Source organism: Rhinoraja longicauda, chromosome 26, assembly GCF_053455715.1.
Source record: "Rhinoraja longicauda isolate Sanriku21f chromosome 26, sRhiLon1.1, whole genome shotgun sequence".
Lineage (NCBI taxonomy): Eukaryota > Metazoa > Chordata > Chondrichthyes > Rajiformes > Arhynchobatidae > Rhinoraja > Rhinoraja longicauda.
Genome location: NC_135978.1, coordinates 23,304,053 through 23,331,791, shown reverse-complemented (window position 1 = coordinate 23,331,791; position 27,739 = coordinate 23,304,053). Strand labels below are relative to the sequence as shown.

The window sequence follows — 27,739 nt, the reverse complement described above, 5'->3', positions numbered from 1 at the left end:
GTCCTGATAACAGCCCAACCATAATTACTCAGCATTAAAATCAACTCCACTATACCAGTCTTGTCTCAGCATAAGCTTTAGCATCTTGTTACTTGGTTTCAGACACATGAAGTCTTTTACAATGCTAATTACTATTTCTTCTTACTTCTAAAGGTCTGGTTGGTTCCCACAGCTGTTTGGCATTGCCCTCTGCTTAGAATTCCTGATACCACGCTGGCAAAATGAAGAAGGAAGCAGTGAAACCTGACACGGAAAATGGCTTTTACTGTACTTTCTTTGCCTCGTCTATTTCCATACATGAAGCAGGCCTTTTATCTGCAACAGACATCTGATGACTATGTTTATGGCCTATGTTTTAACTTCTGTGGTAAACTTACAAGCCTATAAAAACATAAGTAACAAAATCACAGTTTCTGTTATTTTCAGACTTTCGGTAATACCACTTACTTAATTTGTACATTAGAATTCAATCCTATAGCTGTTCTTTTTCAGATCCATTTTACTGTGTGTGATGACAAATTTGAATACTGCAGAATCAGTGTTCCCGCAGGCAATATACTAGCATTTTAGTCACTGCAGTAAGTTTAAAATTGATTACATCACCTGATTCTTTCAAAAATGAGTGCAGTCTCCAATGCAACTGCCATTTGGAATGTATGTCAGATTAAACCAGTTTATGCAAAACCTCAAGAGGATACACAGTAAATATCCCCCTTGACACCGTTATCATAGTTTGGTTCAATTCATTTTAATTATTGTTTTAAATTCCAAATGGTGGTATCTCTACTCCCAAACAGATTTTCTCTATTCTATTATTTCTGCAAATGATTCGAGAGATATTATTTGTAAAATTAGCAAACATTTCAAGCATGTCCTACTTTGCAGCAATACTTTGTCCTCCCATTAGAAGACCATGGATTAGCAACATGTTTTGTTTCCCGCACCAATAATGTACCGCAACAGAATCAAATACATCCTTATCGTTTCTCTGACAACACTGATGAATTCGTCAGTGACTGGCTGTTGAAAGCACTGAACCGGTGGATAAAGAGACTTTGGCAGAATATGCATAGAACACTTTTCCATTATACTATATTTATCTCAGTCATGAAAGGAATCTGTTCTACACACAGACGTTGTGAAATCAAAAGACACCTGAAGGTGAGTCAAGAGACACTTGTATAGTTTTAAAAAAATGCATTCTACAGTTTCATTTTTATATCATTTAGAGCTAGCTTATTCTCAAACAGCCAGCTAACACTCAAAAGTCTAGAGAGGGCCAGATCCAGCAGTTAGACCATAGATTAGTGTGTTGAGTCAGATAGCAAACAAGTTGGAACAAGCAGCCATATTTATTCAAGTTGGGTTTACGTTTTGTTTGACTGAAAGACAGCATGGAAACAGACCCTTCGGCCCACCAGGTCCATGCCAACCATCGACCGGTTCTACATCATCCCACTTTTACATCCATTCCTTACATACAGGGGCAATGTTCAGCAGCCTATTAACCTGTAAACCCAACAACTTTGGGATGTGGGTGAAAGCTAGAGCACCTGAAGGAAACCCATGCAGACACAGGGAGAATGTGCAAACTCCACACAGTCAGCACCCAAGGTCAGAATCTAACCTGGGTCTCTAGTGCTGTGAAGCAGCAGCTCTACCAGCTGTGCCATTGTGCCACCCCTAAAGTTATCACTCTTTTAATTAAAGAAGACAAAATAAAGTTATGTTTCAGACTTTCAGGCATTTTGATGGCCAGTTGCAAAAAATCAATAATTATTCAACAGCACCTTTCAGATAGGGCAGTAATGAGCAAGAGACTGCCATCCGCCTTAGATTTCCCCAGAAACCCCACACCATCCTGACTTGGACATTCATTTCCTTGCCATCATACACTAAATTACTAATTTTGCTATCCAACAACTCTGTGGTCACATTGACAAAATGTAAGTTACAAAGGGAAGTTTCTCAAAAGGACAAGTGCATGATAAATGCTGGTCTTGATAATGACACTCATATCCTTAGAACAAGCGTATAAAAACTGAGCAGAGTAATAATTCTAGCCAATTAGCAGTCAAGGAAATCACCATATAAATCTAAAGGTTGGCATTAAAAATAATGCTTGTTGATTTATAGTCTGTCTTAGCTCAATCTGCATGTTCACTGAAGGCACATAAGAACATTGGAATTGAAAAGAAACTGAATATAATAATGATTATGATTTTATGCATTATATGCATATAAAATGTTTTGAGGTGATTCATTGAATTTATTGACTTTTTTGCTTACTATATATTATCTGCATGTATTGCATTTACAGGCCTGTTATACTACTGCAAGTAAGGCATTCATTGTTCTGTGGTCGTACATATGACAATTAACCACTCTTGACTCTAAAAAATACAACAATCACATGCTTAAATATTTAGGCAGTACCAAAAGGCTTGACTTGGTAAAATGTTTGGTTTCCTTTGTCTCCTGAAATTTAATTTCAACCTTTTGCAAAGACTATTCCTGGGAAAATCAAAAGATCAGTTTACTGAACAAGGCCTTTTGGCTCGTTCAATCATTCCTCAAAACGAACTGTCCAGTGCAGTTTTAAAAACCACCCTCCTAAAAGATATATGGAACCTTCAATTTAATACTTCATCTAGGAACATTTATGTAAATAATAAAATAGCCATCATGAAAGGCCAACTTCCCTTGTAAACTAGTAATGAAGAAAACATAGCCCATCAAAGAGTTTCAGATAGAGTTGTTGGGGATGAAAAAATGCAGTTGTGATATGAATGTGCATGAACCTAGGTACAATGGAACTTGCCTGCTGCCTTCTTGTGAACTTAACTTGTGAATTCATTTTCCTCTACAAATTTTGCGGTATCATTTAAAGTCACCTATTGCAAGCAAACAATACTGTTGCAGTAATGAATATGGTAAATAAAAATCACGCATAGTGTAAAATGACACATGAAGAAACAAGAATTAATAAAAGAGTAAAATAATAAGATAGTGAAAAGAAATCAAACTTGAAAAGTAATATACCAATCTCTACCATGACTTTTAAGAATCCAACTTTTAAATACCAGATTTACAAAACAGTTCTAACCATAAAGATGACAGTGTAAAGGAGAGTGGCACTTAAGTTATGTTACCCAGCTTAAGGCCCACTGAGTAAAGTTTACATTTGTAATGAATATCCTTACAATATAAGGAAAATATTACCTTTCAAAACTTGTCCTTCATAGGATTCCAGCCTTTCCTGCTCAAATTTGAATCATCAATTTACTCAATTGCTACTTTACTGTAAGTTATTTTATCATCTTTTTTGTAACATATTTTTGATTATTGATTTCTTTATTTGAAAATTCCTTCTCCAAAATAGTTGATTTAAGAGTGATAATGCGGTGTTTTGGCTGTATTTTGTACAAACATTTGCACAAATGTTGATAGTTATATCCTCAAGGTTCTATTAAACTATTATTATGTAGGTGGGTTACAGCAGTGCAGAATGTTATCAGTGGCGAGGGGGAAGTCTCAATTCTAATTTTTAATTGACAGGGAATAATTGCGTCATATGATGCAAACTGATCGAAAGCTATAAGGTGAACTATTTTTTCTAGAATTATGTGATTCATTGGAAGATGTGCATAATGACTGAATTTTGAACCATTTTTGCACGTCATCAGCAGCAGTCTTTTTCTTAGTTATTGTGGTGTTGCATTGCTGAATGGACCCAGGGACAGAGGTGAAGCTGCAAGATTGTAGCCTTAATCTGCACCAATCTAGAAGCTCACGATATTTCCCAATCCAGCTGCATCTGCTCTTTGGGATTTCAGTTTTGTAACCCACAGGAAAATGGTGTAATCTGACATATAAAATAGAATTTAAAATCATTCATGACTATCTCTCTGTGCTCTCTCTTTTATAATGGTGGTGCCGGACGTATTATTTGTGGTCAATTCAAATGCTATGGGAATTATGCCAAAGGAGAATGATGGATTTGGACATGCTTCTTAATCATCACTGGGCAATATCATTAAGTTCTTACCAAAGGCTACTCATAGAAGATTACACCTATCGACATGAAGGTGAGCATAATCAAAAATATTTTATAATGTGTAGCAAATCCTTGTATTAATACATTTTTCAAGAAGTATAAAGTGAACAACAAGATTATGCAGTAACAAGAAAAAAGAATTTTCTCAATCTTGCGAGGTCATGTCCACAATACATGAATATGATTAATGGGATCCTGGGCCTTATAAATAGTGGCAAAGTATATAGGAGCAAGGAACTCATTATAAAACTTTTTGAAACATTTTTTCTGACTACAGCTGCACTATTATGTCAAGTTCTAGGAATTACATTTTGGATAAATGCAAAGGCTTTAGAGAGGTTACAGAAATAAATGATCCTAGGGATGATGGACCAGTTATGTGGCCAAACTGGAGACTCTGGTGTTGTTTTCCTTGGAACATAGGAAGTTGTCTCGAGATTTAATAGAACTATATGAAATACAAACACGGTTGATAGAGAGGAACTGTTTTCACTGGTGGAGGGATCAAGAACTATGGGACATAGATAAAAGCTAATTAGAAGAGGAACAAAAAATGACAGGAGGAAAAGCTTTAATATGAAGTGAATTAGTCATTGCTGGTTAGAATTTGAAATGTACTGTCAAAGCTGGTAGTGAAGACAGATTAAACTAATGTTTGAAAAGAAATTGGATATGCATCAGAAATAAATAATTTGCAGGGCTATGGGGAGAGGGCAGGGGAGTGAAATTAGAATCTTATATTGAACTAATATGAAATTCAAAGGGCCAAATGGCCTCCTGTACTATAACCATTCTCTGATCCTGTAACTTGCATAATAGAACTTTTTGGTATAGGAGAGATTTCCTGGCCACAGTTGTAGCATAAAATTATACTGTTAATTAGGATGCTTACAGTGTAACACTGAGTATCGTTCTATTTTATGTGATTTTTATTCTGCCTTTGACTGAATTATACTGCATTTTACAAGACACTGACATTAATGTGCAGCTAAATCACAATAGTTGTAAGATAAGGGCGGCACGGTAGCGCAGCGGTAGAGTTGCTGCTTTACAGCGAATGCAGCGCCGGAGACTCAGGTTCGATCCTGACTACGGGTACTGCACTGTAAGGAGTTTGTACGTTCTCCCCGTGACCTGCGTGGGTTTTCTCCGAGATCTTCGGTTTCCTCCCACACTCCAAAGACGTACAGGTATGTAGGTTAATTGGCTGGGTAAATGTAAAAATTGTCCCTAGTGGGTGTAGGATAGTGTTAATGTACGGGGATCACTGGGCGGCACGGACTTGGTGGGCCGAAAAGGCCTGTTTCCGGCTGTATATATATGATATGATATGATATGATAAAGAGTCTTCAAAATAAAGGAGGAATGCAAGAACAAGGGAACATGTCAAGAGTGTTTAATTGTCATATGTACCGAAATGGAACAATGAAATTCTTACTATAAAACTAAAAAAGACGCATTACTGTGGTGAAAGTTTGCCAGTAGTGCTGAGCGGGAAAATAACAAGAAATAACAGGAAAATTAAGTTGTGAAACAAAACAATGGACTTGTTTGTTTTTTGGCACACATTGTTTGCAGCCAAATAGGCGTGGTTGAAAAATGATTTTTGAGAACTTTATACAAACATCTTTGAGCAGCGGTTAATGGAATCACACTTATAATGCTGAAAATATTCTTCTCTAAATCTTAACACAATAACCCCGCAGTGTGAATTACAACCCTCTTATTACAGTTTTAGAAAAATGTTTCTCATTTGGACCACACTTCTAATAGAGCACAGAGAATCAGGAGCCACATAAAACAAATCTGCTAAGATTACCTCAGCACAAACTTTTACAACTTAATGGACCCTCTTTGTCAAGATTCTAATTAACTGGTTTCATACAGGTAAGATAATGCAGCATGAAACTTTGATTCCCTTACTATAATATCAATCTCGCATTCATAGTTAACATAAATGCAAACTATTTTTGGACTAGTAGCATTGTAACTGTCATTTTGCATTTGTCATGGTCCATAAGATGAATCCCTTTAGGGAATGGTCACTATAATTGCAATACAGTTAATGCATTATAGTTTTAACTGTTGGAACTTGTCTTCCCTCAGTTAATTAATTCCTAATCATATCTAAAGGAGCACAAAAATAAATTACCAAATAATCCAGTGGTACCTACAACAATCTTGCAAAAGACTACATTGGCTCAAGCCTTTGCAAATACATAGGCTGGGAGTTGAGCAAGTGGGTACACTGAGTACACACACTGGTGGGCTGCAGTAATTGTGGCCTTTGGACCAAATAAAGAAGTATAACAGGTGCAGTAGCATTAAGGGGTGAAATATTTATGAAAGTCACAACAAAGAAATATCTTATATTGTTCTTGAGCCACCTATCTACACATTTTAATAATCTCTGCCAAATCCATTAAAATTGTAAGGAAGCCAAATCACACAGAATAACTATATTTGAAGTAAAGACCATTCCCTGATTTTTTTTTAATTGCACATTTTTCTACCATATACAATATACAAGAATATAGTTAAAGTTAGGGTTCAGGCCTCTAGCAAGATGCAGTTTTCATTAGATGCAATTCTGCTTGATGGAACTGTTTGTTATCCAAAAAGTGGAAAGTACGAACGCAAGTCCTTTTAAAAATTACAATGACAACACATTCATTTTGAGCCGTCATGATGTTGAATGTTACATTCAGCCAGTGTTTTCAAACGAAGATGATTTGAGATGCACATGAACTTTGTCCAGAAGATTTCTCTTTCACAATTTAATCTTCCTACTATTTCTACTGTTATAATTTCTACCTATTCAGTTCTCTTGTTCTCTCCTTTACTTCTAAAAACAATGTGACCTATCAGTATAATGCTAACTCCATTGGCTCTCTATTGCAACTGAAATAGGCCTCTTTTCCCAATCACCTGTTTTAAAAAAATATATTAATTGCTTACTTTAATACAGCAGCCCAGTTAAGATACAATTCGATGGGTATGGTTCTTACGGACAAAATATTTCTGAATGTGTTATTAGTGTATTACCTTTTGAAATTTCTTGCATAATACAGCATACTGTACAAAAATGAACCCTGAAAATATGCACTATATGATTTTTAAAGTTGAATATAATGTAATATAATAGTTAGAAAAAAAATGTATATAACCAAGTAGCATAATTCTTCATTTGGTGCAAAATCATGGACAAATTCCATAGAAGAATTTAGATTATTTACAGGTAAAATCCATGGCAGAGAATATAGAAAATATCTGATTAATGCTTTCAGAATCTCCAAAGCCATGTTGTTGCATGTTAAGTTTAAACAGAACTTTGCCATAAGCCGACATCATTTGATGGAGAAATGTGATTTTGTAAAGAATTATAAATATTAGATTTTCTTGTTGTTGTGTAAATGTTGTCATCAATTTGCTTCATGTAAGAAGAACCCACAATTTGTGGAACTGAGGCTCTATTTCTATGAGTCCAGCACCAAAGAAAAGTAGATGCTGATACTGCCACTTGTCAACCACCTTATGAAATTGTTTCAAAATCTCATAGAGCTCTTTCATGTCAGCACAGCCATACTGAACTTAACCAGTGATCTGAGTTCTAACTGTATGGAGCCTGCACGCTCTCCTCATAACTGCACAGGTTTCCTCTGGCTGCTCCATTTCCCAAATTCATGCTAGTACATTAATTAGCCGTTATATATTACTTCCAGGGCAGGTTTGTGGCAAGAAAATGGAAGAGAGTTGATGACCATATCAGGAAGAAGAGATATATAAAATTAGGACAGGCATAGATAGGTAGATGGTCAGAATCATGGGAGCGGTATCAAAAACAAGAGGGCATATGTTTAAGATGAGAGGACAGAGGGCATTAATTCTGTTAAGGATCTTGCCATTAACTGTATACTTTCCCCTTAAATTCAATCTCCCAAAATGCAACATTTTACATTAGCTTGGATTAAACTCCATCTGCCATTTCTCCATCCATTTCTGTATGTTTTGACAGCCTGCTGCACAATACTCAACTCCAGTAATCTTGGTGTCTTCTGCAAACTTACTAATCAATCCACCTACATTTATGTCCAAAGTCATTTATATGTCATCAAATACGTGTTTTTCCTAGTCCAGAGGCAACATCACTCTATGCACTACATCATTTATGAATTTAAGATGGTAGCTGCCTATTTTAAACATGCCACAAAATACAACCTGGGCATCTCTTCATGTACTTATGTCATTTTTTAGATTTGTCGTAGATACAAATTGGTAGATAACTTACCAATGCTTCAATAAATATAATGCTTCAATAAATTCCATCAATTGTTAAGTACTATGGCAATTGCAAGGAATTAAAATGATGCTGTAAAAATATATGTTCATTCTTTCACTCAGTAACTCAGTAATGTTTGCACAATGAGCAAAATAGAAATATCCTTTTGCAAAATGCAGAGAGATGACATCAAACTGATATCTTACATTTGCATCTAATTGCATTTCAATTATTCTTTGAAACTAGTCGAATATTTACAGAATAAATTAAGGTTTCTGATAAATTAGTGTTGCAATGTCATTACCACATTTTCTGCACTGCTGATGTCTGATTTTAAAGGTTGAGGTTATCCACAGAGAAGAGAGGCCAAACATAATTTTAAAATCCTGCTTGGTTACGATCAGACTGTCAGCTAAAACAGGCCAGAGGGCAGGAAGATCATTTACCCTTTGACTGGAATGGAGCAAAAGAAGGGTGATTGATGAAAATCAAGAGGAAACAGTTTCCCTGTAGATAGAATTGGGAGAAAATATAAACTCATTCATAAATAACTTCTTTTGCTTTGTCAAACTTACGGACAAATATTCCCTTTCGCAAAAGTGCAAGTATCTAATACTCCTGATCTAAAACACTTTAGGACGCAGCACGATAACAGAAGTAAAATCATTCTTTTCAAAAGCTCCTTTGAGTGCTTGTTCTTGAAGCTTTTTTCAAGCGGTTTAGTGAACAGCAACAGTTAGAAGGTTAATTGACAGCTGACAAACATAATTTCTGTGCAGCATGGACTAATCTGTATCATGAATAAGAATATAAATGGATTGGAAAACTGATACAGATGTGTGAAATGCTGAATTTAGCATGGGATTTCAGACAAGTTTACTCAATGTCTTTTAATATTTTTAAGCCATAATTATATATCAAACTGAACATTTGCATAAAATACTTACATTTTTTTTTCAAATTTTCTCTGCATCAATAATTGAACATCATGATTTACACAGGTTTTACACTGCAAACAATTGATTACCAAAGTTTGCAAATATTTTGCTTTACTTATCAGAAACTGCATGTAAAAAGATTGTATAATTATGCACATGAAAATGGCTAGTTTACATGGATAATTAAGCAAATGAATATATATTTTGCACTAATCAGCAACTGGGCACTTATTCAAATATTAAATTACAAAAAGAATTACAAGTTGGTGATTCTGCAGTGGATTCATTCACTAGCACACGACAATACAGAATGAGAGGATATTCATTCTCCTTAGTCTCCCTGCAGATGGTGGACCTCAAAGATCAACCATTGGAAGGTGCTGGGTTCAGTTATTCCCATTCCCTGTGGAAGAGCAGAATGATGCTTTATATAAATGTTTTGCATCTTTCTGTGGCCAGTTCAGTACAGCATCAGCAGCCAGCTGGCAATGAAATTCTTGCCCACAGTCTACGTAACAGAATAAAATACAACATGAGCACACAATAGGAAATGGTGGGTAGGGTAGAAGCTAAGAGAATGGAAATTGGTTAGAGAAACAGAAATAATGACTGCTTCAGCCACTGAATTCACAGTCATCCAAAATTATTCATAGATAGATGAATTTAAAAAAATATTATACTGTTATTTATATATTCCACTATTGGATATAAGCACATAATACTTGTCTTTTAGTGCTGTCTGTAATACATAAAATAATTTGCAGAACCCTTAGATTCCCAAGTCTAGTAATAGGAGATTACTGCAGGATTGCCCCTTATGTTTTTCTTGGTTTTACTCTTATTTGCAGAACTCATCTTTGCCATTGATTTTGGGAATTCACCATAGACCAAGGAGCATAATCTCAGGCAAATAGTGAGAAAAGCAGTATCGTTGGAAAAGTATTCTGGGCGGTTTCTTTGGTGTGGTGGAGTCTTGATATTGACATTTTGAGGCATATTGTAAGCTTCTGAAGTGGGACAACCGCTGGACAGTAGACACCCAGGCCTTTCCTACATCCTTGGTAATAATACTGCTTCTTCATATCATTCTGAGTCAGCTGTCAGTCCAGTTTGTCACGGGCCCCAAACCAGAATGGTATTGGCTGGGTAGCTCCCTCGGTAGGGAGAGGCTTTGTGAGAAAAGGAACTCGCGAGGGTTCTGGGCGTGAGGAGGAGGTGGTACTCTGTCGTGTGGGGAGAGGGGCACTCTGTCTCGGGGTGAGCAAGAGGAGATGGGTACTCTCTGTCGGACCTGCTGCTGCGGTGGCGAGTGATAGCCACTGAACTGTGACTCGCACGGGGGCTGTGAGCTCTGTCCAGGCAGACTGGAGAGATGTGGCATCATCGCCGTGGTGGTAAAGTGGGCCGAGAAATGCTGGTAAGGAACGGTCTCCATGGTCTGAACGCTGCAGTTACCGTACGGTGGAACAGAAGCCCACATGTTGCAGTTTAGCGTTTGAGAAGGGTGCTCCTCGACCGTGGCTCCCGCAGGCACATCACTTCCAGGGGCGGAAAACATACAGGCATCCCTTAAATCTTGCTCGTTCCGATACGACGGAGTCATCACCTGCTGGTCATAAGGTGGTGGACGGAAGTAATGTTCATCCGCAATGGAGGCGGGGGCTTCTAGAAAAGGCCGCTTGCAAGGCAACTCTGGATGACCATGGGCTTCTGAAAGTGAACAGGAAAATAGGGAAGGGTGAATATTACGAGCGGACACTGGGCTTGAGGCATCAAACGACACCGATATCAACCAACTTTAGCGACAAAATATTGTAGACAAGAAACTGCGGATGCTGGAATCCTGAGCAAAACATGAAGTGCTGGAGAGACTCAGCGGGTCGGGTACAACTGTGGAGGGAGTGAATACGACGTTTCGGATTGGATCAGTCTGAAGAAGGTTCCCGACCCGAAACGTCGCCTCTCCATTTCCCAACCCAAATGCTGCCCGAACCGTTGAGCTCCTCCAGCACCTTTGTGATCAGATCAAAATATTATTCATCTTCAGTTTCACAATGACACCCCGTAATGTGTTTATCATTTCAAATGTCAAACGTTTTAAAATGCTTTTCCATGAACCGATTGAATTATAATACGATATATTAGCTAGATTGGTTCAAAGGGAGAAATCGGCACTCGGCCTTATCTTTTGGACTTAATAGAATAACTTCACATTCTTGTAGCTACAAAGTGAAATAAACTATTAGCCGAGTGAAAAATATGTATCTGTTTCACAGGTTCTTCTTGTGACAACACAGAAACCGACACTTCGGCCCACAATGTCCGTGCCGAACATGATGCCAATATAAACTGATCTCCCCTGACTGGACGTGATCCGTATCTCTCCATTCCTTACATATCCATGTGCTTATACTAAAGCCTTTTAATTGCCTCTATCGCATCTGCCTTCACCGTCACCCCTAACAGCGCGTTCCAGACACCGCCACTCTCGGTGCAAAAAATACTTGCCCTGCGCATCTCCTTTAAACTTTGCATATCTTATTTTAAAGTTATACCCTCCTGTCTTTGATATTTCTACATTGGGAAAGGGGTTCTGACTGCCTACCCCATCTGTGCTTCCCAAACTGACACGATGGCGGGTGAATTGCCAGCGGCAGTGAGGATGGAGAGGGTCAGAATGGAGTTGATGAAAGAGAGAAGAGGTTACAGGGGAATAACTGCCGGAATGGGATTGCTTCAAGCGCCGATATAGACTTGATGCGCCGTGGCCTCATTCCATGTTGTAAGACAATATGAGGAAAGTAAGTGAGAACACCGTAACAGGTTCAAGCATCTGCATTTTCTTGTGTCACCGTAACACACTCTCCAGTTGATTTTTCTACTATCTGAGATAATCAGTGAATTCAGTCCGACAGGTAGAGCTGCGGCCCATCAAAGTGTAGCTAGAGACTCGCCCCTCCCTCACCAGGTGGATAGTATTGAAGAAGGACTGGTTACCCCTCACTTCTCCCGAGACCCCGCAGAAGTGTCTATTCCTTCCATCAGAAATCGACACACGGGAAATATCGCGAAAAGAGACAAGTACAACCAAGTATGTAGGAAGGTGACAAAGGACTTTGCTTCCAATGGTGCAAAGTTGCAGTTAACAGAGAAAGACGTAGTTTGAAAGACATGATCTGCAGATGTTGGGATCTTGAGAAAAACACAAAGTGCTCGAGTAACTCAGCGGGTCAAGCAATGGAGGAAATAGATCGGTGATGCTTCGGCTCGGGATCCTTCTTGATATTGCCAGTGTAGTGAAATGGAAAAGACGCCCACTGTTGGTACAAATGACCCCCGACTAGTGCAAAATTGAAGACGGGGAAGAAAAGTCCCGACTGGAAACGTATGTCCGTTCCCTCCACAGATGATGCCAGACCCGCTGAGTTCCTGCAGCACTTTGTGTTTTGATCAAGATTCTCTGCTGAGGTCTCGCGTGTCCCCGGCGTAAATTGAGCCGGAGACCGGAGTCACGATTACCACGGGACGCATCGCAAGCAGCTAAAGGTCTAAATATTGGGTGAGATGTTGATAAGAAATATGAGAAAGTTTCTCCGTGTGGATGAGGACGCGGGAGCTGTGTAATCAGTAACCCCTGTCAACGCATTGCAAGACACGAAACTCAAAAGCGAAAAAGCGTCTAAGAATTTTGTAAGTGAGAAAGTGAATGAAATAGCAATACATTAAAAAAATATCTTCTGAAAGAAACCGGGTCGGTAAATGCGGTTTCTTTTCATTGGCCTTTTTTTTTCTAGAGTGTGTACGTTTCAATAATTTACTGCCATCCATAAGTGGAAACAGCTTGTCCGAGGAGAAATCGGAGGATCGTTTCAGCTCTCTGTTATAAAAATACCATTACTGTACAGCTACAAAGACAAATCGCCTCAAACATCGGCCAACAGAAGGAATGCTTATCAGCCTAAGCTCAGTTAATTACTAACTGTCTGCTGTCAGGCCCCGTTCTTGCACTTACCCAGATAGCAAGAGTCCATTTACCGTCACATTCCCTGACAAGATCAAGCAACCTTGGTCATTCACCTTATCGCCCCCTTCCCTCTCATCCTCACCACAGTCAAATTGCATTTCCCATTAATGTCAGCAAGATAATATCTCCAGAGAGAGACACCAGAAACTGCAGATGCTGGAATCTTGAGCACAACAAAAAGTGCTGGAGGAACTCAGCGGATCAGACAGCGTCTGTGGAGGGAAATGGGCAAGCGACATTTCTTTCTTCAGACAACAAATATCGTCATCTGGTTAGACGCACCAGTGAATAAAATGCATTAATATTAAGGTATAAACTGGATTGCCTATTTATATGAATAATGTATAGTATATACAACAGATTTATAGATTAATTTGTTACAAATAATAATGGTCCAGGATGTGCGGAGAAAAGTACGCTTTAGGCTATCGACGCTCATTGTCAGTGTGGAGAAAATGTGTAACCTCTGTGCCTAACCGTAGAAGTGCAGAAGTTGTTTTCAGTTTCCCCGCCCCTCCACGGGGAGCGCAGCAAAGTAGCGACTGTTTCTGAGAAATTGGTTCTATTGACATGATGTGGCCGAAGTTTGGAAGCAGCGTTTAGTCAGTTCCGTTTTGTGCGTTTAGCACAAGCACACCACGGTATTTATGTTTGCGATTGGAACAAATAACTACGGGTACTGATAACCCGAACCAAAACAGGAAATAGAAAATTTCCAATTCTAATGAGTGAGTGATCGTTGACCTGAAAGGTTGACTTCATTTCTCTCTCCTTGCTGAGATCTTACAGTAATATTTGTTCTTGTAATACATTTGTATAAAAATGCATTTAAATGGTGTACAAAGCCAGAAGCATCGCCTAATAACCTCTCTAGCTCGAAACCAATTGGCATTTTCTTGTACAGCTATCCCAAGAGGTTCTATTTTTATTTTTGTTTGTTTTTAATATTTCAACTTCTACTTCAATCTTGTGACTTATGTCACAATCTTTATTTTGCTCCCGACAAAATATTTTTTAAATGTATTACAGATAAGCGCATTGAACTCCATTGAGTCTGAAGAAGGGTCCCAAGCCGAAACATCATCTGTCCATTCTCTCCCCAGATGCTGCCTGACCCACTGAGTTGCTCCAGCATTTTGTTTTTTTGCACAGGATTTCAGCACCTTCTTTTCTTGGGTTAGCACATTGAACACATGAAAGATGGTTGAATTAAGTTACATTTATTTCAATGCTGAAGGCATGACGGATAAGTTGGATGAACTCAAGGCATGGATTGTTACGTGCTACTGGGATGTTATGGCCATTATGGAAACCTGGTCAAAGGAGGGATGGGACTAGTGGCTTAATGTTGCAGGGTACTGGTGCAACAGGCAAGATAGAGGTGGAGGTATAAGAGGAGGGGAGGTGCGTAACTGATTCAAGAGAACTTCACGGCAGTTGTCAGACATGACTTTACTGAGGGATTGTCCAGTGAGGCTATATGGGTGGAGCTAAGAAACAAAAAAGGGATGATCACTTTGTTAGGATTGAACTGTAGGCCCCCAAAATAATCAGAAGGAATTAGAGGGGAAAGTATAACAGGTGATTGCAGACTGCTGCAAGGCTAATAGGGTTGTCATAGATGGGAATTTTAACTTTCCCAATATCGACTAGGATTGACGTTGTACCAAGGCTTAGAAGGGATGGAATTTGTCAAATGTGTTCAGGAAACTGTCCTATATAGAAGACCCTACAAGGAAAAAGACAAAGCTTGACCCATTCTTAAGGAATTGCACAGGGCAACTGCCTGAAGTGTCAGTGGATGAGCACTTTGAGACCAGCTTTTAAATGGTTATAGATAGGGATAGCACTGGTCTACAAATTAAAGTTGTAAATTGTGGCAAGGCCATCTTTGATGGTGTTGGGCAGGAACTTGCTAAAGAAGATTGGGGTAGGTTATTTGTGGGGAAAATGACTCCAGAAAATGTGATGGTGAGAGTTCAAAGTATGCATGTTCCTGTTAGAGTGAAGGACAAGTTGAGTAGGTGTAAGGAACCTAGTTTAGTTTAGTTTATTGTCACGTGTATCGAGGGACAGTGAAAGGTTTTTTGTTGCGTGCTAACCTGACAGCAGAAAGGCAATACATAATTACATTTGATCCATTTACAGTGTATAGATAATCATTTTGGATGATAAGGAAATAATGTTTAGTGCAAGGTAAAGCCAGCAAAGTCCGATCACGGGTAGTCCGAGGGTCACCAACGAAGTAGAAAGTAGTTCAGCACTGCTCTCTAGTTATGGTAGGATGATTCAGTTGCCTGATAACAGCTGGGAAGACTATCCTCAAATCCATTTTCACACGTCTATACCTTTTTCCTGATGGGAGAGGAGAGAAGAGGGAGTGGCCAGGATGCAACTCATCCTTGATCATGCGGCTGGCCTTATCGAGGCAACATGAGGTATAAATAGAGCCTAAAGAAGGGAGGTTGGTTTGGGTGATGGTCTGGGCTGCGTCCACAATTCACTGCAATTTCTTGCAGTCTTGGATAACAAGAGAAATTAAGGGTCAGGGGAAAGAAGGAGGCATGAGTCAGGTATAGGCAGCTGGGATCGAGTGTATCCCTGGACGAGTATAGGGGATTGAGAAATATACATAAGAAGGAAATCAGGAGAACATACAGGATCAAGAGATAGCTGTAGCACATAAGATTAAGGAGAATTCAATTTGATTTTATAAGTATTTTAAGGGGAGAAGAGTAACTGGGGTGATAATAGGACCCCTAAAAATCCAAAATGGTTATCTATGTGTGGAGCTGCAGGAGATGGGCAAAGTCCTCAATTAATATTTCTCTTCTGTTTTTACCACAGAGAAGGATATAAAGACTAAAGAACTTGGGAAAGTTAATGGTGATGTCTTGAGGACAGTCCTGATTAGGTTGATTAGGGATAGTCGTCATGGTTTTGTGCATGGGAGATCATATGTCATGAATTTGTATCTAATGCAGTTGCAGTAGGTTTCGAGTCGTAGAGTCATAGAGTGATACTGTGTGGGAACAGGCCCTTCGGCCCAACTCGCCCACACCGTCCAACAATGTCCCAGCTACCCTAGTTCCACATGCCTGCACTTGATCCATATCCCTCCAAACCTGTCCAATCCATGTATCTGTCTAACTGTTTCTTGAACGACGGGATAGTCCCAGCCTCAACTACCTCCTGTGGCAGCTTGTTCCATACACCCACCACCCTTTGGGTGAAAAGGTTACCCCATCAGATTCCTATTAATTCTTTTCCCCTTCGTTTTGAACCTATGTCCTCTGGTCCTCGATTCCCCTCCTCTGGGCAAAAGACTATGTGCAGCTACCTGATCTATTCCTCTCGTGATTTTGTATACCTCTATAAGATTTCCCCTCATCCTCCTGCGCTCCATGGAATAGCGACCCAGCCTAAACCTCTCCCTATAGCTCAGACCCTCTAGTCCAGGCAACATCCTCGTAAATCTTTTCTGAACCCTTTTAAGCTTGACAATATCTTTTCAAAAACATGGTGCCCAGAACTGAACAGAATATTCTAAATGCGATCTCACCAACGTCTTATACAACTGCAACATGACCTCCCAACTTCTATACTCAATACTCTGACTGATGAAGGCCAAAATGCCAAAAGCCTTTTTGACCACCTTATCTACCTGCGACTCGACCTTCAAGGAACCATGCACATGTACTCTTAGATCCCTCTGCTCTACAACATTACCCAGAGGCCTACCATTTACTGTGAAGATCCTGCCCTTGTTCGACGTCCCAAAATGCAACACCTCACACCTCTCTGCATTAAATTCCATCAACCATACCTCTGCCCACCTGGCCAATCGATCCAGATCCTGCTGCAATCATTCACAATGATCTTCATTATCTGCAAAACCACTAACTTTTGTATCATCAGCAAACTTGCTAACCTTGCCCTATATGTTCTCATCCAAATCATTGATGTAGATAACAAACAGTAACGGACCTAGCACCAAACCCTGAGGCACACCACTAGTCACAGGCTTCCAGTCTGAGAAGCAACCTTCCACCATCACCCTCTGCTTCCTTCCATGGAGCCAATTTGCTATCCATTTGGCTATCTCTCCTTGGATCCCATGTGATCTAACCTTCCAGAACAGCCTACCATGCGGAACTTTGTCAAATGCCTTACTTGAGTCCATGTACACAACATCTACAGCTCTGCCCTCATCAACCTTTTTGGTCACGTCGGCAGAAAAATCAATCAGATTTGTGAGATACGACCTCCCACATACAAAACCATGCTGACTGTCCCTAATCAGCCCTTGACCATCCAAATGCCTGTATATCCTATCCCTGAGAATACTCTCCAGTAACTTACCACTACAGATGTTAAGCTCACCGGCCTATAGTTCCCAGCATTTTCCTGCAGCTCTTCTTGAAAAGAGGCACAACATTTACCACCCTCCAGTCATTCGGCACTTCTCCTGTATTTAAGGATGACTCGTAAATTTCAATCAGGGCTCCTGCAATTTCCTCTCTAGTTTCCCACAATGTCCTCGGATATATCTGATCAGGCCCTGGAGATTTGTCTTCCTTGAAACACAACAGTACCTTCAGTACTTCTTCGACGGTAACCTTGACTGCTCTCAAGACACTTCCAGTGACTGCTCCAATTTCTTCCGTCCTATTGTCTTTCTCCTCGGTAAATACAGAGGAGAAAGACTCATTTAGGACCTTGCCCATCACCTGTGGCTCCACACAGAGGTGACCGTTTTGATTCCTGAGAGGTCCCACTCTCTCTCCAGTTACCCTTTTCCCCCTTATGTATTTATAAAATCTTTTGGGATTGTCCTTAATGCTACCCGCCAGAGCTATCTCCTGGCCCCTTGGAGGAATAACATAATCAATCTTGGAGGATAGGATATGACTGACCAGGGGAAAACTTAACTTGATCGTGTGTGTATGTGCGTGTGTGTGTGTGTATGCATATGGACACATGCACACTTAGTGGGGGAGAGAAGCAATTAGAGGTGTTCAGTGTGCATTTCAATCTCAAATCAAAGGAATACTTTTGAAAATTAACCTTACAATAGAATTATTTGGAAAGACTGTTGCAGTACCATCCTTTACCTTTTGCTTGAACCTTATATGTGAATCGCCATCTGTTTTGCACTTAAACATTGCTATTAGTTACCTCGTGGTTTAAAACAGTGATAGATTAGTCCTGAATCTCTTTGAGGTGCAAATGGGCTGATTGCCAGATCTTGGGCGCCTGATGCCGTTATTTGTATTGGTCCATTGTTGTCGTAAGGATAGTGCTGATGACCCTGCGTTCCATGAGGCCCACTGCCTTCCATCTTCGGTGTCAATTGACCGTGGTTTGAAATAAGTCTTTGTCTTACAATGCTTTTAGAAATAACCGGATATTCTCTGAAAAGGAAACAAAGCACATGGGAAGAACATTCTGCTGGAAGGTTCACCTGTAACATTAAATATAGAGTTAAGACAAAGAATGAATTAGAGAGGGAAGATAACTGGACTTAGTTGCCCAGATAAAAGACTGTTAATAACATATTTATGTGGAAAATAAAACTGGCAATTTTGGGAAGCAACACTAAAGTATGAAAGCACCACCAGACTTGGGAGCTTGCAATTCCAAGGAATCATGTCATCAGAATTAAATGGGTATTTGCATTGTATTTGTGGATATGACATCTTTAATATTATTAACAACACAGATGTAACTAAACTGGGATGAGTTAGGTAGATTCTGAGATTGAAAATCTAAATATAACATTTTTATGAAGTTTAATAAAATTGAACTGAATCAATAGTTAATTCTTCACAGAGACATAAATCATATTTAAAAATCTTATAAACTCTGATGACAGCTTCCCATATTTACATAGAACATAGAACAGTACAGCACAGGAACAGGCCCTTCAGCCTACAAAGTCAGTGCCAAACGCAATACTGAGTTAAACTAGTCTTATCTACCTGCATGTCCCTCCATTCCCTGCACATTCATGTTCCTATCAAAATGCCTCTTCAACGACTATCGTATCAGCCTCCATCACCACCCCTGGCAGCATGTTCCAGACACCCACCATTCTGTGTGAAAAAACTTGCTCCGCATTCCTTTATTCTTTGCCCCTCTCGCCTTAAAGCGATGTGCTCTAGTCTTTGACATTTCTACCCTGAGAAAAAAGGTTGACTGTCTACCCCATGTACACATCTCATTATTTTATATGCTTCTATTAGGTCTCCCGTCAATCTCTGGAACTCCAGAGAAAACAATTAAAGTCTGCCAACCATGTAGTTAATATCCCCTAATTCAGAGAGCAGTCTGGAGGAATCATTCCTTCTTTCACCATCTGCCTTCGTTTTGCTTGTAAAACATTTCCATCATGACCAACAGTTCTTCACTGTTAAGGGAATGATCTCACTATCAGAAAGTTCTGAAATCTTGTGGAACAGAGAGCTTGAATTCATATTTACATGGAAGTACTGAACAGATTGTTCAGATCAACTATATTTTTAACATTTAAATCTCTCCAGAACCCATAGTTCTGAATAACCTCATTCATCTGTTTCCATATTGTGTCTTTTCCTTCTTTCATCCATTTTCTGTCATTCTCCCATTTTCACCATCCAAATGTCCAACTTTGTATATTGAAATTTTGGATGTTGACAGTCTCCTTTTGTACATTGCCAGTTTTTGTTTCCAGTAAATTCTATGCCTGCTTTTGCTTGTTTGAACTCAATTTTGCTTGTTTTATACCAGATAATTTTTTATATTCATTCACCTCATTCTAGACTTCTAGTTACTGAAAACAGTGTACTTCTGTCAATGCAAACCCTTCTTTCATTATTGTAAAACCTTACATGACTTGGCTCAATGTATGTATTATTATAGGAAGAAAACACCAATATTTCATAGGTTCTTTGTTTTGGGATTTCCCCATAACAGGAGGCACATTGGTACTCTGTTTATGTCCTCTTAATATCTCTTCCACAATGTGGAAACAAACATAGTACACCATATTCCTGGGATCTTATTTTGATCCAGACTCATCAATACCTCTCAGATTTATATTCTAAACCTCATAAGATAAAATCAAGAATCACGTTATTTGTTCTCTTAAACTGTTTTTTATTAATCTATCAATTAGCAAGCATAGAAGAGACAGAATGAGTATAAAAAGGTGCTTGTGTTTTGTGGATTAAATCTCTTCTAACTTCATCATTATGGAACCTCTGTCTATTCACGATTATTCTCTTTTTTGAAATGCAGTCGACAGGTGGCATGTTGGCGCAACTGTAACCTGGGTTCAATCCTAACCACTGGCGTTTGCTGTGTAGAGTTTACAAGTTCTCCTTGTAACCATTTGGCTTTCCTTTTGGAACTGCAATTTCCTCCCACATCCCAAAGACATGCAGGCTAACAGGTTAATGTCACTGAAAATTCGCCCCTGGTGATAGGTGATAGAATTAATGGGATGAGGGGTAAGTAGATTACAGAGATAATTAGTAGAGGAATAGAGTAAAACACAAAACTCGGGGTCAGGCAGCATCTATGGAAAAAACGATGTTTCAGGTCAGGACCCTTCTTCGGGACTTCAGCGGAGGAATAGGACTTGTCTGTGTGTTGGCATAGACTTGATGTGACAAATAGCCTCCTTCTATTTTGTAAGGGAATATTTCATAATTTACTTACTCATTTTAAAACATAACTGAAACTTTAAATCCATTCAAATATTTTATGGATAAGATTTATTCTCCATCCATTTTCTGATTGATATAACATATTACATTTGGAAATGGGCATTTCTGATTGGCAATTAAGATTCCTGACCTCTAACCTACTTTGAAAGAGTTAAAAAAACTTAGAAATAATCCAGTTTGCCAAGTCAGGAAACACATTGTGTTATACACAAGGGAAATGTAAACATTAGAACAGAAAAATGATTAAAATAAAATATAGTACCTGCATGTTTGTTGCATGACGTACCTCTGCAAACGAGATACGCGCAAGTCACTGTCATCTCCTCCTCTAAATCCCTTAGCAAATGGATTGTTTTCAATCTTCAACTGGGTAATCTGTGAAGATAAAACACAATATTGATATTAATTTGGCCTTCATCTTATTTCCTCCTTTCTTACTGAAAACATCCTTTTAAGATTGTAGTTCAAAGACAGTTCAAAAACTGCCAGTTTATGTCATAAATGATAAGCCCATGTCTTGTGAATATTGATTCCTTGTTTTAATTAGAATTGGTGCCCCGTACATTGTAATAGAAGCTACTTTGTCTCAGTAGTCCATTAAATCTGAAGTAGCGCAGAAGCCTATAGCAAATTAGAGAACAAATGAACCACAGAATATACCCCTGGGTCCTTCATGTGCTGAGTTCAAGTGGAAATTAATCCCTGTCTGTTACAGAAGAACTAAAGCGAGGCAGTGATTCGGAAGCCACCCTCCTCCTCATTTCTAAAGTGGCTCTTTCGTACTCCTATTAGACTCCTAGCATCTGCTTCCCTCTTGGAAAATAAAGATGTCTTCAGAGCAGATTTAAAACATGATAACAGGATCATCATCAAGATGTCAACATTCTAACTGAGAAGGAGCGCAGGAGCTTTAAACCTGCAGGTAAATGTGTGGCTGTTATCCAGATGAGGGCGAGCTGAGGTCCAAAGCTTCCTGCCTCTGGAGCTTAATTGGGTGTTTAGTCAAAATTGAAGCATCACGTCTGAAACTGTAGTACATTCATTTCATGCAGTCTATTAAATCACAGTGAAGTTGAGGGAATTAAATACTTTGAAAGCTCAGTTCCAATATCATAGGTAGTTTCATCTTTGATCGTGTTTGATGTATCTTCTCATATTTCTTACCATCCTACATTTCCCTGTGAGACTATTTTCTTATATAACTAACATATTTCATTTATATTAATTATAAGAAACACAAAAGCAAGCTGAAAGATTTGTCATATATTTGGCACATTTTATCACTGTGCTTCAAGTTTATTGTCATATCCACGCACACGGTGAAGTACAGGTACAATGAAAATTTTGCTTGCAGCAGCATCAAAGGCATATAGACTCAGACAACACACAAAAAGATAAATTAAACATAAAGCACACGTAAATTCTACAAGGCAGTGAAAAGAAAAAGACTAAAGAAGACATTAGTGCAAAAATAAATAATTAGTGCAGGAAATTGTCCATGGAGTTCAATGAGGTAGGATTAGTTTATGCTGGTCGGTTCAAGAACCTGATGGTTGTATGAAAAGTAACTGTTCCTGAACCTGTTGGTGTGGGCCTTCAGGGTTCTGCCCAGTGGTAGCAGTGAGAACAGGGGACTGAACATTCCTGGTACCTGGATCCTGACTACATTCCTGTTGATAAGAAAAGTTTCCTGTACAGAAGAGCTGCTTTTCTAGACCTTTGCATCACCACACTGTCCTGTTGCAAAACAAATTGGGTGGCATAGTAAGTCTCCAATCCCAGTAACCCCAGCCCATGTTTAGCTCAGTTTAGTTTAGTTTAGAAATACAGCGCGGAAACAGGCCCTTTGGCCCACCAAGTCCACGCCAGACAGTGATCCCCACACACAGTGGGGACAATTTACAATTATACCAAGCCAATTAACCTTGGTATGTCTTTGGAGTGTGTGAGGAAACCGGAGCACCTGGAGAAAACCCAGACAGGTCATGGGGAGAACATACAAACTCAGTAGAGACAGCACACATAGTCAGGATCAACCCCGGGTCTCTGGCGCTGTAAGGTTGCAGCTCTAACGCTACGCCACCGTGCCGAGGCAGCAGGCGTTTAGTGTCAACATATCTATTACTGGATATCTCATAGATTCTTTGTAAGTTCAGATTCCAACTGATTTGGCAGGTTTGTTAAATGGAATTATGTTAAAAGAGTAATAAAGAACCATTTTTCCTATGAGCTCATGCTCAATTCTCAGTGCCAAGCATTCTTTCAAATGACAATTTCTCATGATTTAATTGTATATTGCACCTCAATGACATGCAATCCAACAGATTAAACATAAAATTGTCATAACATGCTGCTGCATGTCATTTATGATATCAGTATTTGGCATGAGGCATAGCTTTTAGGTGAGAGGGGCAAGATTTAAAGGAGAAATGCAGGACATGTTATTTACACAGGACATGGTTGGTGCCTGAAAGGCTTTTGCCAGGGGTGGTGATGAAGGCAGATAGGATAGTGGTGTTTATATGGATTTTAGATAGACACATGGATATGTATGGAATGAAAGAATATGGATTATGTGCAGATAATTGAGAATAGTTTATGCTGGCATTATATTCAGCACAGACATTTTGGACTGAAGGGCTTGTCCTGTGTTGTACTTTTCTCTGTTATATGTTGTACTGCTTACAATAGCACAGCAGCCGCTGTGTTCAGTATGTCTATGCCTCAGCCACAGCTCTAGATGGTTTTCTACTTTTAACAATATTCTACTCAAGACGACAGCCTCAGGAGTGCCAGGGTAGTGTGAGTTTCTTCGAGTAGTTGCTATATTATTCATGATTAATTGGATGGTACTCTATGATGTTTGAAATGCTCTACATGGTAACAGAAGTTGTCAAATCTACTGTGTGACTTTTTAATTATCTTTTAGCAGAATACGAACAAGTTGTAAAAACTGGTGGAATATTTTTGACTGTACGTAGTTACTTAGCCATAATTTCCAACACATAAATGAAAGAGGGTCAGGTTTTCCATGATTTATTGTACTGAAATATGGAGGTATTTAATTTCAAGTTATGAATGTTTTGGCCAGCTTCCCACCCATGATCACTCAAATAGTAATTCCTATTCTGCAGCACATGAAGAAATCTCAAAGATACATAGTTATGAATAAAGGACAAAGGGCAAGCTTCTGTATAAAACCACCTGTTCATTACCTGTCCTTCTTCAGATGGTTTCTCATCCAATATTTGCTTTCCAAACAGGTATTTTTTCCACCTGTGTAGAGTTTTACATACAACTGGGAAGGTAGCATTCTGTGGCAATGCTATAACCAGCAGAAATAATGATTGTGTATTTCCACTACCACACCACTATTGGAAGGGATTTTATATGTTTCATTTATATTTAGTTATCCTTCACATTATATTTTGTTCTGAGAAATGATCCTAATTTTACTGGTAGAAGCAAGAAATGGTGTTGGGTAGACTTATGGGACTGAAGGCTGATAAATCCCCAGGGCCTGATGGTTTGCATCCCAGGGTACTCAAGGGCATGACTCTGGAAATCGTGGATGCATTGGTGATAATTTTCCAATGTTCTATAGATTCTAGATCAGTTCCTGTGGATTGGAGGGTAGCTAATGTAATCCCACTTTTCAAGAAAGGAGGGAGAGAGAAAACAGGGAATTATAGACCAGTTAGCCTGACATCAGTGGTGCTGGAGTTGATTATCAAAGATGTAATAGCGACACATTTGGATAGCAGTAACAGGATCGGTCCAAGTCAACATGGATTTACGAAGGGGAAATCATGCTTGACTAATGTTCTGGAATTTTTTGAGGATCAAACAAGTAAAATGGACACGGGAGAGCCAGTGGATGTAGTGTACCTGGACTTTCAGAAAGCCTTTGATAAGGTCCCACACAGGAGATTAGTGGGCAAAATTAGAGCACATGGTATGGGGGTAGGGTATTGACATGGATAGAAAATTGGTTGATGGGACAGGAAACAAAAAGTAGGGATTAACAGGTCCCTTTCAGAATGGCAGGCAATGACTAGTAGCATGCCGCAAGGCTCGGTGCTGGGACCGCAGCTATTTACAATATACATTAATGATTTAGATGAAGGAATTAAAAGTAACATTAGCAAATTTACAGATGACACAAAGCTGGGTGGCCGTGTGAACTGTGAAGAGGATGCTATGAGGATGCAGGATGACTTGGACAGTTGGGTGAGTGGGCAGATGCATGGCAGATGCAGTGTAATATGGATAAATGTGAGGTTATCCACTTTGGTGGCAAGAACTGGAAGGCAGATTATTATCTGAATGGTGTCTGGTTAGTAAAAGGGGAAGTACAACGAGACCTGGGTGTCCTTGTACATCAGTCACTGAAAGTAAGCATGCAGGTACAATAGGCAATGAAGAAAGCTAATGGCATATTAGCCCTCATAATGAGAGGAGTTAAGTGTAGGAGCAGAGGTCCTTCTGCAGTTGTACAGGGCCCTGGTGAGACTGCACCTGGAGTATTGTGTGCAGTTTTGGTTTCCTAATTTGAGGAAGGACATTCTTGCTATTGAGGGAGTGCAGCGTAGGTTCACGAGGTTAATTCTCGGGATGGCGGGACTGTCATATGATGAAAGAATGGAGTGACTGGCCTTGTATTCACTGGAATTTAGAAGGATGAGAGGGGATCTTATAGAAACATATGAAATTAATAAGGGATTGGACACGCTAGATGCAGGAAACGTTCCCGATGTTGGGGGAGTCCAGAACCAGGGGCCACAGTTTAAGAATAAGGGGAAGGCCATTTAGAACTGAGATGAGGAAAAACATTTTTCACCACGGAGTTGTGAATTTGTGGGATTCTCTGCCTCAGAAGGCAGTGGAGGCTGATTCACTGGATGCATTCAAAAGAGAGTTAGATAGAGCTCTTAGGGCTAACGGAATCAAGGGGTATGGGTAGAAAGCAGGAACGGGGTACTGATTGCGGATAATCAGCCATGATCACATTGAATGGCGGTGCTGGCTCGAAGGGCTGAATGGCCTACCCCTGCACGTATTGTCTATGTATCTATGTATCTAGCTGTAGATTAATTATTCTGCTATTTAAATAGACTGTTCAGTGAGTAAATTGACTTTATGTCTACTCCGCCATTCAATCATGACTGATCTATCTCTCCCTCCTAACCTCATTCTCCTGCCTTCTCCCCATTCTCCTGCCTTCTCCCCAAAACCTCTGACCTGTATTAATCAAGAATCTATCTATCTCTGCCTTAAAAATATCCACTAACATAGGAATAGTCTATCTAACCACTCTACCCCATTCTGCCATTCTATTACATTATGGTTCATCTGTACAAATGTATTATACGGGGTTTTGCCTGATATAAATAAAAATCTCTTGATCTCAGCTTTCAAAAAACTTGAATGATGGTAAATAATCAGAATGCTTTTACTTGCATTGAGTGAAAGGCAATTTTAATGAAAATGACTAGAAATTGTTGAAATGTATTGTGGTTAATCTATTTCTATTGAACAGTGGTTTTGTGATCTACCATAAAACAATTCTCAGATGAACATCTGAATTATTAGTCACAATCTTAGTTATACAAAATTTATCTGGATATCGATACATGGTCAATCTTTCACTACTAACTATTTAACTTACATTTAAAATGGGAAAATGTTCCAGAAGTGTAAACCCATGAAAAGTAATACTGAGCCAAAGGAGAATATATATATATGGAATAGGACTGGATACTTAACTAGTTTAACTGTCATGAGAGTCTATGCCTGAAAGCCCTGTTGCTACATTTGGAGCATAGGGGGAGTGATGTTAGGAGTCATTTTAATACAGCTTAGTATCAAAGCAATTATTTTAGATGTTTTCTTTTTTTTTTCTCACGTCAAGCGAGGGTTTACTTGTTGTCCCATCTTGCCCCATTAAAACAGTACAACCCATTTCATGGTTGAGTTGATGACGCCATATGGACTAACAAAGATGACGAGGATATGCAGACATTTTGCTAGACTGTCCAAGGGCAGAAGAGATTATCTGATAACACGGCTCTTTAAACAAGATTGTTAGTTTAATTTTTATGTGAATTACAGATGGATTATTTAAATAACGATGCCATGTAATAATAATTATTCATTTAATAAGTAGGCAATTGATAAATAAATATGCAAATAACAAAGTGAGATATCTAAATTCTGGAACTATATCCAATAGCACTGGCAACTCATGGACTACAGGACAAAGTAGTTCGCTGCTAGTATTTTGAGGGTAACTAAGGTCAGGCAGTACTAGTCTTGTCAGTGACACTCATTCTCCAAGAATGCATTTATGAGCCATGTCAGCTACAATCATGATTTTGAATGTTGTGTCACACGATATATCTCTCCTACCCACACCAACCACTGCGGTTTAGCTCATGTTTTTAACGATGAGATCTAAAGATCCTCTGTTGGAAAATGGATCTTTAGTTGGAGAAAGAGAGTGACCAATATTATTAGGCTAGTAGAAAAGTCCTAGGACTGCACACTATGTCCACCTGCCATCGACAATAGTTGGGTTGAAAAGGCTTTTAGATAGAAGTGAATATGCAGGGATTGGAGGTATATGGACCGTGTGCAGGTAACTGAGATTAGTTTATTTTGGCATTACGCTCGGAAAAGACATTGTGGGCTGAAGGCTCTGTTCCTGTGCTATTCTTTGTTATATGTTATACC

The 27,739-nt window shown here is 39.2% G+C and overlaps 1 protein-coding gene across 3 annotated transcripts in view; it reads right to left on the bottom strand.

Moving 5' to 3' along the window:
* Window positions 1-9,306: 9,306 nt before the first annotated feature.
* The window catches only part of tbx4 (T-box transcription factor 4), a 94,568-nt gene continuing 76,135 nt past the window's right edge, over window positions 9,307-27,739 (bottom strand). Inside the window, exons 7-10 of one of the 3 annotated variants that reach the window (XM_078422125.1) lie at window positions 21,270-21,382; window positions 18,477-18,712; window positions 10,730-10,984; window positions 9,307-9,782 (exon numbers count right to left, since the gene is read on the bottom strand). In XM_078422125.1, the coding sequence (XP_078278251.1) occupies window positions 9,661-9,782; window positions 10,730-10,984; window positions 18,477-18,712; window positions 21,270-21,382 (726 nt within the window). In that variant the 3' untranslated portion in view covers window positions 9,307-9,660. Of the gene's footprint in view, window positions 10,985-18,476; window positions 18,713-21,269; window positions 21,383-27,739 lie in introns of all 3 variants that reach the window. The other 2 variants (XM_078422126.1, XM_078422124.1) reach the window with 2 other exon arrangements.